At 56.5% G+C, this 13,713-nt stretch overlaps 2 protein-coding genes across 2 annotated transcripts in view; one reads left to right on the top strand and one right to left on the bottom strand.

The window, feature by feature from the left end:
- LMNA (lamin A/C) overlaps positions 1–2,789 on the bottom strand; it is a 38,838-nt gene extending 36,049 nt beyond the window's left edge. Inside the window, exon 1 of the mRNA XM_074319139.1 lies at positions 2,558–2,789. The gene's annotated coding sequence lies outside the window, so the exon portion shown is untranslated. The remainder of the gene's footprint in view (positions 1–2,557) is intronic.
- A 450-nt stretch (positions 2,790–3,239) lies between these two features.
- MEX3A (mex-3 RNA binding family member A) lies at positions 3,240–12,963 on the top strand. The gene is made up of 2 exons (XM_019711157.2): positions 3,240–4,174; positions 7,850–12,963. The coding sequence occupies exons 1-2, from the start codon at positions 3,721–3,723 to the stop codon at positions 8,950–8,952; spliced, it is 1,557 nt and encodes a 518-aa protein (XP_019566716.2). The 5' UTR covers positions 3,240–3,720; the 3' UTR covers positions 8,953–12,963.
- Positions 12,964–13,713: the final 750 nt, after the last annotated feature.

The following is a 13,713-nucleotide window of genomic DNA, read 5'->3' as shown; positions in this document are numbered from 1 at the left end:
ACAATGACACACATACAGCCAACTGAACAACACCACAGCGTCCTTTGTTCCTCAGGCCTGAGGCCAGGAGCCCTGTGTGTGTGTGTGTGTGTGTGTGTGTGTGTGTCAGAGTTTGCCTGTACTCCAGTGCTCAATAGGAATTATTTTGGGGATTACTGCTGTTTGTCTGAAATGGTCTTATTACTGCAAGTCTATCTAGAACTGACTGCAAGAGACTCACGGTGGGTCAGGATCTCCTCCAGTGCCTGGCACATTGTAAAAGCTCAACAGGAAGTAGTTTGCTGAATGAATGAATGAATGAATGAATGAATATTAATTAATGAAGACCACAGTCTAGCCAAAGCCAACTGTAAGGGGAGGGCAACCAGGGCCAGGAAACTAACATTGATCAAACACCTAAGAGAGCCATGCATCAGGCCAGGCATTCAGTTTATGATTTCCATTTTAGAGATGAGGAAATTGAGGCTCGGCAGTAAATAACTGCCCAAGGGGTAGAAGCCACAGGCAGCATGTCTGGCTCGAGGCCTGCCCCTTCCTCTTACACCACGAAGCTTCAAATACACTGTTACAGTCAACACATGCTTACTGAGCTTCTGCTGTGGGCAGGGCTGTGTGCTGGCTGGGCACTGGGGGGCCAGGACAATGACAAACATGAGAGACACGGTCCTGTTCTCTAAGGTCCTGAGGGGGAGAGATATGTCACCTACACACCTTTCTGGTCATAAGGCAGAGAGTGGAGAAGGGGAGTCCCCTGAACAAAGGAGGCCAGCAGCCTGTGGGAGCAAGGAAAGGACTCATCAAAACCCTGCCCCCGAACCTGGCCCCTCAAGGTGCCCACCTTTGGGCTCCTCTGCTGCTTGGACGCTCTGGTGGTCCCTGTTGGGGGTGGACATGCCCCACACCGTCTGCAGGCACACACTCCCACGTGTATACCCGTGCCACAGCCACAGACCTAAGCTCGCTCACACAGGTCCCACACTCCCACTCGGGTTCAGAGTGGCCTCTGCCTTGGATCTCTAGCAGGGAGCATGAATGCACCCAGGGGGCTGATTTGTCCTTGTGGACCAATGAGGTGGGCCCAGCAGGGACCGCCATCTCCCCTACCCCATGCCTTTGTCTACCCCTTCCTAGCCAGCAGCTGCCCCCTCCCCACTCTTACACACTTGTTTCTGTCCTTTGTTTTCCACCCTGGCCAAATCCCCAAGGCTTCTTTGGTCATTAACCTCCTGCTTTAATTAGCTTAGCGGGGAGGAAAGTGGAAGCAGGGCAAATTCAGGGGTGGGTGTCTAGGGGGAAATCTCATTTGGGTGGGGACAGGAAGGCTCAGACCAGCTGGTGACAAAAAATGCCTGGCACACAGTAAGTCCTATGCCACTGTTTGCTATTTCTATTAATGTGAAAAAACAGTCACCTGGTCCACAAAGTAAGAACGTTCCCCTAGTGAGAGCCCCTTGGCCCCAGTACCACAGCTCCCCCAATCCAGGGTCCTGGGGCAGAAGGAGAGGGGATAAGAGTAGGGAACAGCCCACTCCCACCGGGCCTTGTCTCTCCATTTCTTCCTCTCCCACTCTTGCGTGGAGGTGGTAGGAAGAACCCAATCCCACAATAAGGTTTGTCGTGAATCTTACGTTAAATCCCTGATCCAGGGGGCACCCTTCCCAAGTCAGGGGCCTTCCGTGTTTCATCAGTCATGGCTCCCCCCCCCCCAAATCTTCTGCCTAGCGAAGGAGCAAGAGCCCCGCAGCGTGCACCCCCAGGCCCTCCTGAGATCCTTTGGCTCCCACCCTGCCATTGGTGTGCAAATTTACTCTCTCCGAGAAGCAGTTTAGGGAACTGGGCTTCGCAAACGTGCCAGGTCTGAGGTCATCTCATCTGTTCCCCCACATCCAAGCAGGACTTTACCTCACAAACTAGTTCAGATTTTTTGTTTCCAAGCGCTCCAGAAAAGCACACCTTACCAGTGCAGCTCACCCACCCGTTCTTATAAAACTCTTGTGCGAAGTTCTTCAAGTCTGACCTCCAGCCCTTAGGCTACAATCCCATCCTTTCTCCTCTTGGGAAAGACTCAGGCATAAAAAGGTGACAAAAGAAATGGTGAGGGTACGGGGGGAGGGGAGAAGAAAAGCTTGCACTACATTTCAACTTCCCCAAACTCCCTCCAAAAGTGCCCAAGTGTCCAATTCATGCCTTCAAAACTTATTTTTACTTGCACCAAATTTCCAGAGTCGGAGCTGAATTAATGGGTTTTCAATGGGGGAGTGGAATGATGGTGGGGGCTAACGAACAGATGGCCCTCAAGTTGTATGCATGGCCCAGGCCTGAAGGAAGTCTGGGTCCCCAGTCAATCCGGTCTCTCCTTCCTCCTTCTGTGGCACCCAAAGCTCATGGCTCTCACCCCAAACTGTTCAGTCACATGACGCCCTTAAGACTTTCCCAGCCGCCCCACTCTGTCCCCCACTTCTCTCCTCTCCCCCCACCCTTTCATCCTTCTCACCTCAATCACTCTACAGTCCTCCCGGCTCCCCTCCACTGATCAGAAGGCCGTGAACTAACTCACCTCCCAGTCGGCGCCTCTCAGATCTCCGAGACTGGGGGGCGGGTGGGGATGAGGGGAGATGGCTTGCCGCTTGGGGATGAGGGGACCCCGTCCTTTGCCTGGGGGTCCCACCCTCCAGCCCGGCACCCCATCCTGGCCCCCACTGCGCGCAGAGCCGGGTCCTCTCCGCATCACGGCTGCGGGCTTTGTCTGCTCTGCGGAGAGCCTCTCCCCGCGGCCCGGAGCCGGATCGACTCTGGGAGCGCGGGAGGGGGAGCGGAGAGGGAGCGCGCCGGGGAGGGGGAGAGGGGAGCGAGAAAGCCGCAGTGACCCAGGCGGGACCGCTCCCCGCCCTCTCGTCCCCCCTCATTACCATAAGAAAGAGGGACCCGAGACCGGCCGGGATCGCGAGGGAGCCCGTCTTGGGAGGGGGACGCCCTCCATTAGCCTTTTTTCAACCGTTGCGTTTCTGTACACTAAGTCCTCTCCCCGCGCCCGCCCCTGGGAAAAATTAGGGACCTAGGCTTTCATCCCACCCCCAGCTTCGCCTCCGAGCCGCGGGTAAAGACCGAAGGCAATTCCCTATCCTCCTCGGGTCAAGGAATTCGTCCCCGCGCCCCCGAGGGCGGGAAACTACAACTCCCGGCATGCCGCGGGCGCCCCCGGCGCGCCCCCCTCCCGTCAGTTCCATGCTGCTCCATCCAGTTCATTTAAAACAAAAGAGTTTGAGCGCTGGAAGGGGCTGGGCTCTATTGGGGGCCACTGAGCGACGCTCCTGGACTGGGGCTCGGTGCGGGAGCCTACGGGGGGCGTCTGGACGGCGGGGTCTAGAGACTCCCGGGTCCGAGGCGGGAGGGGTGGGGGCAGAGATCCCGCAGCCCCCCGCCCCCCGTCACCCCCGGAGAGGAGAGGAGATCTGCTTTCTTGGTTTTGCTTCTCTTTCCCCCCACCCCCACCCCGGGGGCTGGGGCGAGGGGAGTCGGGTTACAGGGTGTTTGGGGAGGGGGGCTTAGGGGGAGGGTCTATCTTTCTATCTCGCTTTCTTCCCCCCTCCCCAGTTCTTTGTTCCCCCCTCCCCACACACCCCCTCCTCTCCTCTCTCCCCTCCCCTCCTCTCTCCTCTTTTCCCTTCCACCACCTCTCTCTCTCTCCCTCTCTCTCTCTCCCCCAGCTTTTGTTTCGCCATGCCTAGTCTAGTGGTATCTGGAATAATGGAAAGAAATGGGGGCTTTGGAGAACTAGGGTGTTTCGGGGGAAGCGCTAAGGACCGAGGGCTGCTGGAAGACGAGCGCGCCCTTCAGCTGGCTCTCGATCAACTCTGCCTCCTGGGTTTGGGGGAGCCCCCCGCCCCCACGGCAGGTGAGGACGGGGGAGGTGGGGGGGGCGGCGCCCCTGCGCAGCCGGCCGCCCCCCCGCAGCCGGCCCCGCCGCCGCCGCCCGCGGCGCCCCCGGCCGCCCCGACGGCGGCCCCCGCGGCGCAGACGCCCCAGCCCCCCACCGCCCCCAAAGGGGCCAGCGACGCCAAGCTCTGCGTGCTCTACAAAGAGGCCGAGCTGCGCCTGAAGGGCAGCAGTAACACCACGGAGTGTGTACCCGTGCCCACGTCCGAGCACGTGGCCGAGATCGTGGGCAGGCAAGGTAAGCGGGAGGCGGCATCGCGGAGAGGGGCTGGATGGGGGCACCCCATCCCTAGCGCGGAAAGTTCATTTCCTCTCTCCTTGTCCGCCTCTGGCTCTGTCCCTTCCCCACAAAGGGGGACCCGCCCCCTACCCTGATTTCCAAGTGCCACAAAGTTCCCTGCTACCCCCAGTCGGGACTGTTCTCCAGATCCTTCCTCCCCCTGGGCCCTGCCCTTAGACAAAGAAATATCCTCTCTTAGAGAGAGGGAAAAGGGAGGGGGATCGGACTCCCAAACCAGGGAGGCTGTCCTGAGGGGGTGTCCACTCAAAGCCAGAAAAACTGGAGGAATGTGCAAAGAGTTACTCAGAGCCCCTACTCTGGCATCTGCTAGTGGGCTGGGGAGGGGGTACCCCTGGGACCCCCAGCCGCCTGGAGTTACAGACTTTGGGGGGAGACCTGGCCCAGGGAGCCAGACTGAGTATCTGTCTCTTTGTTGGGCTGAGTGTAGGAATGGAAGGGGGTGTGGCTCATGGGAGGGTCCCAGCCTTGGGAGGAGATGGGGAGGGGGCTCTTGGGAGGAGGGGATCCTGTGGTCACCCACATACCAAAGTTGGACGGTCTGTGGGGTTTTGGAAGGGGTGCCTCCAGCGAAGTGCCACGTCCTGGTGTGGACCTCTCCTCCTCCCTCAGGCTTTTGTTCTGGGCTGGCCACGGCCAGGGGCCAGAGGCCTGGAGAGGGGTCTCTGGTCGTGAGAGAGTGGGACAGGGCTCGAGGGAGCATGCTGGGGGGCGAGAAACCTTCAGTTGGACATTTGGTGCAGGGCCTGTCTGGGTGCCTTTGGTGGGGGTGTAGAATTAATCCAGTGTAGTCTGTCTGATACCACACCCTCCTCCGCTCCAGCATCCCTGGGCGGGTGGGGGTGGGAGTGTTGGTGAGGGTCCAGATTGAGCAGACGGGATCTTGGGGACCCTTCCCTCTCCCGGTTTCCCAAAGGGGAGTGGGGGGGCGGGATTTGGAAATTGCTAGGGGGCCGGGCTGGGGAGGTGGGGTGGGGGAGGAGCAGGGGAGGAGCTGTCCCACAGTGGGGAACAATAGAGGAGCTGCATTCCGGCCGGGAGTGAGGGAGGAGGCCGGCTGCTGGCAGGGGAAGAGGGGAGGAGAGCCAGGGGGCCCTAACCCTCATCCCACCTCGTACCCCTGGAGTGCTGGGGTGGGGGGGATTTTGCAGGGAGACCCAGAGTGGAGGAGGGGCAGATAGATGCCACTGGCCTGCACAGCCCTCGTCCCCCCAGGGCACTCCATCTCTTGAGCTTTCTGATTTAAAAAGTTGGATTTCCTCTTGTTGCCAGAAACTGGGGACCCAGAGCCCTGGAGTTGGGTGGGGACACTGATGTCTTTTCTTGGGTGTGGGGGTGGTCTTGGGAGGCCCCGGAATTTCATGGAGTCATTCTTCCCTCTTCTGCCTCCGCATCAGATGGGCCTGCCTCTCATAAAAGTAGGGGGGTTTCTCCTGCTCAGAGAGGACAAGCTTCCCCCTCATTCCTTGAGTATATTCAAATCCTCCCTGTTGTGTAAACTCCCTTCTCCTGCAGTGAGTGCTCCTCTATTTGACCTCTAGGAAGGTGAAGCCCAGTGGGTCTTCCCTTCAAGAGATGCTTCTTCCGTCTTTCGAAAGCCAGGGTGAGGTCCCCACCAACTCTGCACCTCCAGGCTGCCAGCTCTCCTCCTTCCTCTTAGGCCCTGGCCTGTCCTCCTCACCCCAACCCCACCCCCCAAAAGCACCTGGCTCTCAGCTCTCCCAAAACTTCAAGCCAGAACCCAGGTGGCTATCAGACACCATGTGAGTAGAAGTTGTAGGAGAGGGGACGTCACTGGTCCTCTATACTCCATGCCTCACAAATAGAACAATCACTTACTGGCATTAAAGCAGCAAGGATGTGAGCTCGACAACAGGTAGGACTTCTCAACTGCCAAGAGGTTTGAAGACAAAAAGGGAGGAGCAAATTCTCCTTCCTGAGGTCTCCTGAAGGGGAGGAGGAGCTGCCCCCAACCCACTCTGTTGTCACATCGGCCAGTGTGCTAGGGTTGGAGCAGCCATCTGGAGTGGAGGAAGGAGAGAAAGAAAATGAGCTCCCTTCAGGCCTGTGGCTGGAGCGTTGGGGCAGAATCAAACACTGAGGCCTAGTGGCCCTGGTTTTGGGGGGATAGGTGGGTAGTGTGGCGGGGAGTGAGCAAGGCGATGGTGAGTCTGTACCTGCAGAGGGGTGCGAACCCTCCATATGAGAATGGGGTGAAAGTTGTGGGGCGGGTATGGGCTGTGCTGTTTGTGCTGGGGCGGGGAGGGGTGGAGGAGTCCCGGGGTGGAGGGAAGGTTGAAGAAGCAGTCCGCCTGTGAGTGTGAGGCGTGTGTGCAAGTGCCCCACCAGTATTGTTTAGAGAAAGGTACACAGTGCATGACGCTCAGGCCCGTGTGTGTGCAAACTCACACACGTGGCATGTGTGCTGCGAGAAAGCCTGAGAGGCTCTGTGCAAAGCTCGGGGCAGGGAACGGGGACGTGGGAGAGGAGAGAGGCTTGTCCAGTCAGCCATCGAGGTCTACAACCTTGGGAGATGGTGTGGCCCGCCCAGCCTCCCTCACTCTTCTCTCTCCCCTTCTCCCTCTTTGTCTCTTTGTCTCGGCTTTTTTCTTTCTCTTCCTGCCTCTCTCCCCAGTCTCCCAGCTTGAACCCACTCCTACTTCAAAGCAGGAGTGTGGGTCCAGAATACCTTCTACCTCCCCGTATCAGCCGCCAGCCCCTCTCAGCTCTCCTGCTCCCAGGAGACAGGGTGGCAGAAGTATCCCTGGGGCCTGGCGCTCTCCCTCACGAGTCATTAGCTTCATACTCTTTTCCCTCTTGAAACTGATTCTCAGGCCCTTCCCAGCCTCCCGTACGCCACTACTTGCTGCAAAGTTGCTGAATTTGAGAAACACTAGTGGGTGGAAGGGGTGGGGGGGTTGTCTGTCCTAGAGCAGGTGGGGGTCAGTAGTCCCTGATTAACTTGGAGGACACTTTTAATGAATGGAGGTCAAGTGAGGAGTATAGATTGCGGGGTTACTGAGTGCATTGGGGTTCTGTGGAAAGATCAGGGTCAGTGACAGATGGGGGGGATTAAATGGTTTGGAAGCTTGTGAGTAACCAGGAATCAGTAAAGAAATATAGGGAATTGCACGTGGTTGGAAAGGAATTACCCTGTTTCCCCGAAAATAAAACTTAGCAGGACAATCAGCTCTAATGCGTCTTTTGGAGCAAAAATTAATATAAGACCCGGTGTTATATTACATAAGACCGGGTCTTATATTAATTTTTGCTCCAAAGGACGCATTAGAGCTGATTGTCCGGCTAGGTCTATTTTCGGGGAAACACGGTAGTGCATAGATTTGAGGTTAGCAGCTTGTCTGGGAGGTTCGGTGATTATTTCTGGGTTTCAAGGAGTGAATGAATTTGGAGGGTCCTCAACGGAATTCGAGGGAAAGCTGGTACATCTGGAAATGTAGTTGATAGGCGTTGGGTACATCTGAGGTACGATGCGTGGATTGTTCAAATGGGGGGGGGTTCAAAGGGTAGATGGAGAGGTTGGGGGGGTGGGGGTGGGAGCACAAACCTTCCTGTACCGTGAGCTCCTTTCTCAACCCCCTTCCCTACCTACCCCAGGCTGCAAGATTAAGGCCCTGAGGGCCAAGACCAACACCTACATCAAGACTCCGGTGCGGGGCGAGGAGCCAGTGTTCATGGTGACCGGGCGGCGGGAGGACGTCGCCACAGCCCGACGGGAAATCATCTCAGCAGCTGAGCACTTCTCTATGATACGCGCGTCGCGCAACAAGTCGGGCGCCGCCTTTGGCGTGGCGCCTGCCCTGCCGGGCCAGGTGACCATCCGCGTGCGGGTGCCCTACCGCGTGGTGGGGCTGGTGGTGGGCCCCAAGGGGGCAACCATTAAGCGAATCCAGCAGCAGACCAACACGTACATTATCACGCCAAGCCGCGACCGCGACCCGGTGTTCGAGATCACGGGCGCCCCGGGCAACGTGGAGCGCGCGCGCGAGGAGATCGAGACACACATCGCCGTGCGCACCGGCAAGATCCTCGAGTACAACAATGAAAACGACTTTCTGGCGGGGAGCCCCGACGCCGCGCTGGACAGCCGCTACTCCGAGGCCTGGCGGGTGCACCCGCCCGGCTGCAAGCCGCTCTCCACCTTCCGCCAGAACAGCCTGGGCTGCATCGGCGAGTGCGCAGTGGACTCTGGTTTTGAGGCCCCGCGCCTGGGCGAGCAGGGCGGGGACTTTGGCTACGGAGGGTACCTGTTTCCTGGCTACGGCGTGGGCAAGCAGGACGTGTACTACGGGGTGGCCGAGACCAGCCCCCCGCTCTGGGCGGGCCAGGAGAACGCCACGCCCACCTCGGTGCTCTTCTCCTCCGCCTCCTCCTCCTCTTCCGCTTCCGCCAAGGCGCGCGCCGGGCCTCCCGGAGCGCATCGCTCTCCCGCTACCTCCTCCGAGCTGGCGGGACTCCCGAGACGCCCGCCCGGAGAGCCGCTGCAGGGCTTCTCCAAACTCGGTGGGGGCGGCCTGCGGAGCCCCGGCGGCGGGCGGGATTGCATGGTGTGCTTCGAGAGTGAGGTGACTGCCGCCCTCGTGCCCTGCGGACACAACCTGTTCTGCATGGAGTGTGCAGTCCGCATCTGCGAGAGGACGGACCCGGAGTGTCCGGTCTGCCACATCACAGCCACACAAGCCATCCGAATATTCTCCTAAGCCCCCCCCACCCCGTGCCTCCTGGGGCCACTCCCCAGGGGCCCGCCCCCCGAGCTGTTTTCCACTAGGGCCTTTTGGAAATCAGTAATTCGAAGGGCAAGGTGCTTAGAGATACTCGCCGCTGGGGAGGGGGAAAGGGAGGCGATGGTGGCTGGAGGGTGGGCCACTTTCAGAGCCTCTGGTCACCCTGTCTGTCCTGGAAAGGTTGGGAGGAGGCCAGACCGAAAATTTACTAGAGTTACAACTCTGATACCTCAACACACCCTTCAATCTGGAAGCAGCTAAAAAACTTTTGTTTTGCCAGAGGTGGCAGCTAAGGCATCCTGACTCCCTCTGTCCACCTCCCGGTGTGTGTCACACTACCCCTCCCTCTGTGGAGGGGAGGGAGAGGGAGAATTACCATGTGTATCTAGAGGTGCTCTAATCCCCAAGCCCTCTGGTCCTGACCTCAGACCTCCTAATGTGACCCTCGACCCTCCGCTGCCATATCCTGTTTGGGAATTCTTCCTGGGTTTCCAACAGGGGGAGGAGGTTGGGGCCCTTTCAGAAGCCTACAGAGATTGTGGGGGGTGGGGGAAGCATGCCAATCAATAAAGGGCTCAGACTTGTCTGTCCCCACAAAGCTGGGCTAGAGGAATCTGGAGGGGCCTCCCTCTGCCCCTTCAGCTTTTCCCTCCACTCTCCCCATCTTTCCTCCGTTTGGGTTCTTCCTTTCTCTTTTGCTCTTTCCGGAGCTCTTCTCTTTGCTTCCCCTTGGCGGCTGTCACTCCCACCCTGTCTTGCTCTTTGTCTTTTTTCCTTCCCCCCCTACCTCCTGCCTCTTCCAGCCCAGCTTTGGGGATACCATCCCCCTGGGGAGAAGTAGGGGAGGGACATTTTGGTGGTCCTCCTAATTTTCTGTCATCTGGACGCCCTCTCCCCAACTCCTCCAAAGAAACACCTCGAATTCTTGATGGAATGTATCCCCATGCTCAGTGAAAATTTGAGGAGGGGCTAGTACTGGGGTACATAAAGGGCCAACCCTCCACCTTCATCATCTTTGGGCATTACATTTAGGGAGCAGTTCTTGGGCTGGATTCCCTGGCGGTGGGAGGGGCAGAGCAGGGTAGTGGGTCTGCTGTTTCAAGGAGCAGGAAGGGCCTGAGGCAGGAGAGAAGCTGCTGGAGGGCAGGGCTCTCCTCCCCTGCAGCACCCCACTTCCTGGACCTGACCTTTATCAGTGAGCAAATCATGGAGTCTCTGCCCTACCCACTGTGACTGAGGACAGAAGCCAGGTCTGCAGAGGGGTCAGTGCAGGGCCCATTCGGAGAACCTTGGGTTATAGGCCTCACATCCCCTTTGCTGCTTCCCTACTGCTCAGTTGGGTCTGCCACCAGCCTCCCACCCTCCTGGTTCCGCTGGCCGGGCCAGGAGAGGATGGGGGATGAGAGTCCCTGGGGGTCCCAGGAGATTCTTGTATATAGTGGGTGGGACTATTGTAGGTGATCCGTGAGCACTTAAGCTCTGGAGTCCCATTCTTCCTGGATGGAGAGGGGGTGCAGGGATGGGGGTACAGAGGGGATTTCCTCTCCTTCATCCTGTTGTGAATTCACTTACCTCTCCTCAGCCTTCCCCTCCAGACCACCAGCCAGGGAGGGGAGAGGAAGGAGGTCACAGCCAGGAGAACTGGCCTGTGACAACTTCCCTCCTTCCCGCCAATGTGAGCCATCCTGAGATGTCTGTACAATAGAAACCAAACCAAATGGGCACCCTCGGTCGTGCGGGAGGGGGGGCGGGGATGGGATGTCTGTCGATCCCCCTCCCCCTCTCCACTCCTTATCCACAAAGGCAGAAGACTGTTACACTAGGGGGCTCGGAAAACTTAATCCCACCCTTACTCATTGAGCCAAACCTAGAAACAACAAAAAACATACATAGTGAGAGACAAAATAGAGGAGAGAAAGAGAGCGTGAGAGGGAGCCAGATAGGTGACCAACACAAAGGAGAGAAAACAAAACTAGCAAAAAAAAAAAAAAAGCAGTTCTTTATAATTTAATATTCTATTTTAATAAAGGCGTTTATTACCGTATAAATGTAGCAAAGAACCTGGGCTAATATGAAAAAAAAAGACTTTTTATTAGGTAATTTATTATATGAAAAGGATATTTTATTTTATGATAAAGTGATCCTTAAAAAAAAATAAAAAAACTTTAGAAGGTTTAGAATATATGTAGGGAGAGAAAAAAATACATTTGTATTCAGAGTTAAATCTTAAAAAAAAAAAGTGTTTTTAATATATGTTCGGGTTTACGTTCCTTTTTCCCCCCACTTTTTTTTGGGGAGGAATGTCATTTGCTTTTCCGGGGGGAGCATCCTGGGATGGATGGTGGAGACCGGCGAGGGGAGCCGGGTCCCTCTGGGGCCCTGTAAGTGGATTGGATTTCACTCCGCAGGCTCCCCTCCCCTCTCCCCCTCCCCCTCGGGGGAGCCGGCAGAGCCAAACAAAGAAAGGGATTAACAAGAAAGGAAGAAGCTGGAGGACTGAGGACAGGATCCTGGGGTGCCCCCCCTTCCCCTGCCCTGTCCCAGGGGCAAGTGAGGAGGGCAAGTCCAGAACAGGCCTAGCAGGTCTACGGGACCCTCAGAGGTGTGAGATTTCAGAGAAATTGTTTTTGTTTTTGTTTTTAACCAAAAATGAGAGAGAAGAAAAAGAAAGAAACCGAGGGGTTTAAAAGAAAAGAATACTACAAAATAATAATTATTAATAATAATAATAATAATTCAAATTTATTTCATATAATCCTAGAGAAAAAGAGAAAGAATTACTAGTTACTTAGTAGATGATATTCAGATAGCTTAAAGTTTAGTAGCATTGCGGGCCCCTGGGTCCAGTAGAATGTATAAAAGTAAGGAAAGGAAAATAGAGGAGGGAAGTGTCTGACCCACCCTGAGTCACCCCATCTTCAGATATCAGGGTGGGAGCTTCCGGTCTGCTGGGGTTGGTTCTGAGAATCCTTGGGTTTTTAACTTGTGGGACAAACATGAGGGGCTCAGTTCCCAGGGTCTTTGAAAGGATGGACGTTGCTCATCTCAACCAGATGGGGGCAGCCGAGGGGGAGAGCACGTCACCCGCACCCCAGTAGCTGGGGGCGGGCCATCCTGGCTATCCTGTTTCTGCTGGGCAGCCCTTACTCCAAAGTGACATGTCCAGTCTTGGGGCTCTCTGGGAGGATGGAGACTGGCCAGCTCCAATGCGCCTGAGCCACCTCCCGGGCCTAACACGAAGTCCTTCTTGAAGTGTGACCTCAATCCACTTCACTACGGATGAATTCAAGAGCCTGGCAGGTCATGCCACGGGCGGGAAGCACACACTTCTCACCTCAGAGTTTGGAGGGCACTGGGGGAGTCTGTCCCCCATCCCTGTTCCCACCAGTATTCCACTCGGCTTTTGGCAGCAGTGGGAGTAAGAATCTCAATTGTTCCCCTTTAAAAGCTGTACTGTCCCATAGGAGTTAAGATTCCAAGAAGGACTTCCACAGGGGGTAGGTGGAGACGCTGTCCTTGAAGGCCTGGGAAAAGGGGCCGCCAGGGGTGCAGAGGCAGGGGTGGGGGCAGCACAGACTTTGGGTGACCTCCACCTCCATCTGTCAGTGTTCAGGGAGGGGTCATCCACCGAGCCCTGGTTCGAGGGAACACCACCCACCCATCAAAAATTGGGGAGCTTGGCTTTTGCATGTGAGAAATCAACTAATTTTGTAAGCACTTGCCTTCTACCAACCCCAGCTTGCAATCATGTCAGGCCCCGCCTTCGAGGCTATCCAAGGGGGGCAGGGGGCCGCTCTCCTTTCAGCAGGAAGAGCCTACCCCAATACACCAATGACTGTCAAGCCCCGACTGGCCCTACACCCCAAACATCTCCCTCTCCCCAATGTACTCTTCTCGCCCCATCTCGGACAGGTTATCCCCTGCTCTTTTTGTCCTAGAAACCCCGCTAGTTTGGGAAGGTAGCGTCTGGGGTGGGGAGGGCCTCCCCTTCACCACTCGAGGGTGCGGGTGGGGTAGGGTGGGTGGGTGGAGACAGCCCTGGGGCAGGGGGGATGGTCTCTCCACTGTAGAAAGTAGAGTAGGATTGTGGTCAGACTTATTCTGAGGCATCTAGTGAGGACACATACAAATCCACCAAGGAAAAATAGTTCAAAAGCAAAATAAAGGCGGGAAACAACGGACCCATGAATAACCGAGTCAAAGTGATGTTGCACAAAATGCAGAGAAACCAAGAAGGGGAGGGTTAATGTATTAAATGTGCTATTAAGAACTTAATTTTATTAAAAGTATTATTACTTAAGGCTCTGGCTTTTCTCTCTGCATGTGGGCATTGTAGCTGGGGGTTCTCTGCAGGCTAATCCTGGGTGCCTCTGCTCACCCCGGAGGCCATGGATGGCTCCTCTTGTCTGTTCTCCACAAGTCCCCACTTACCCCTTCTATTTCTTGGGGATGCAGTCAGACCCCCTTCCACGAGACCCTGCAAAACGGGAAGGCAAGGCAGGGTGCCCGACACCCTGCCTGGACAGCCAGCTCCTGGGCTTACTGGAGAAGGGGCCCGAGACAGACAGACCCTCCCCACTCACTCCCACCAGATTCAGTCCTCTCTACACATCACTCCCCCTCTTCTCTGGGTCTGGCAGAAAACTGGATGGAGGACTTGGATCGCCCACCGCCCAGGCTTAACCCCCTTCTTACCCCAACACACAAACTGGGCTGGCTCTGACACCCCCTTCTCTC

Source organism: Rhinolophus sinicus, linkage group LG14 (assembly GCF_036562045.2).
Source record: "Rhinolophus sinicus isolate RSC01 linkage group LG14, ASM3656204v1, whole genome shotgun sequence".
In the NCBI taxonomy this organism is placed as follows: Eukaryota; Metazoa; Chordata; class Mammalia; order Chiroptera; family Rhinolophidae; genus Rhinolophus; species Rhinolophus sinicus.
This window is presented reverse-complemented; position numbering and strand designations above follow the sequence as displayed.

What these genes read in the sequence shown, in the direction of transcription:
- MEX3A (XM_019711157.2), top strand. Translation starts at nt 3,721, where the DNA reads ATGCCTAGTCTAGTGGTATCTGGAATAATGGAAAGAAATGGGGGCTTT. An exon ending in CGAGATCGTGGGCAGGCAAG is followed by an intron (nt 4,175 to 7,849) that starts GTAAGCGGGAGG and finishes TACCTACCCCAG; the next exon opens with GCTGCAAGATTAAGGCCCTG.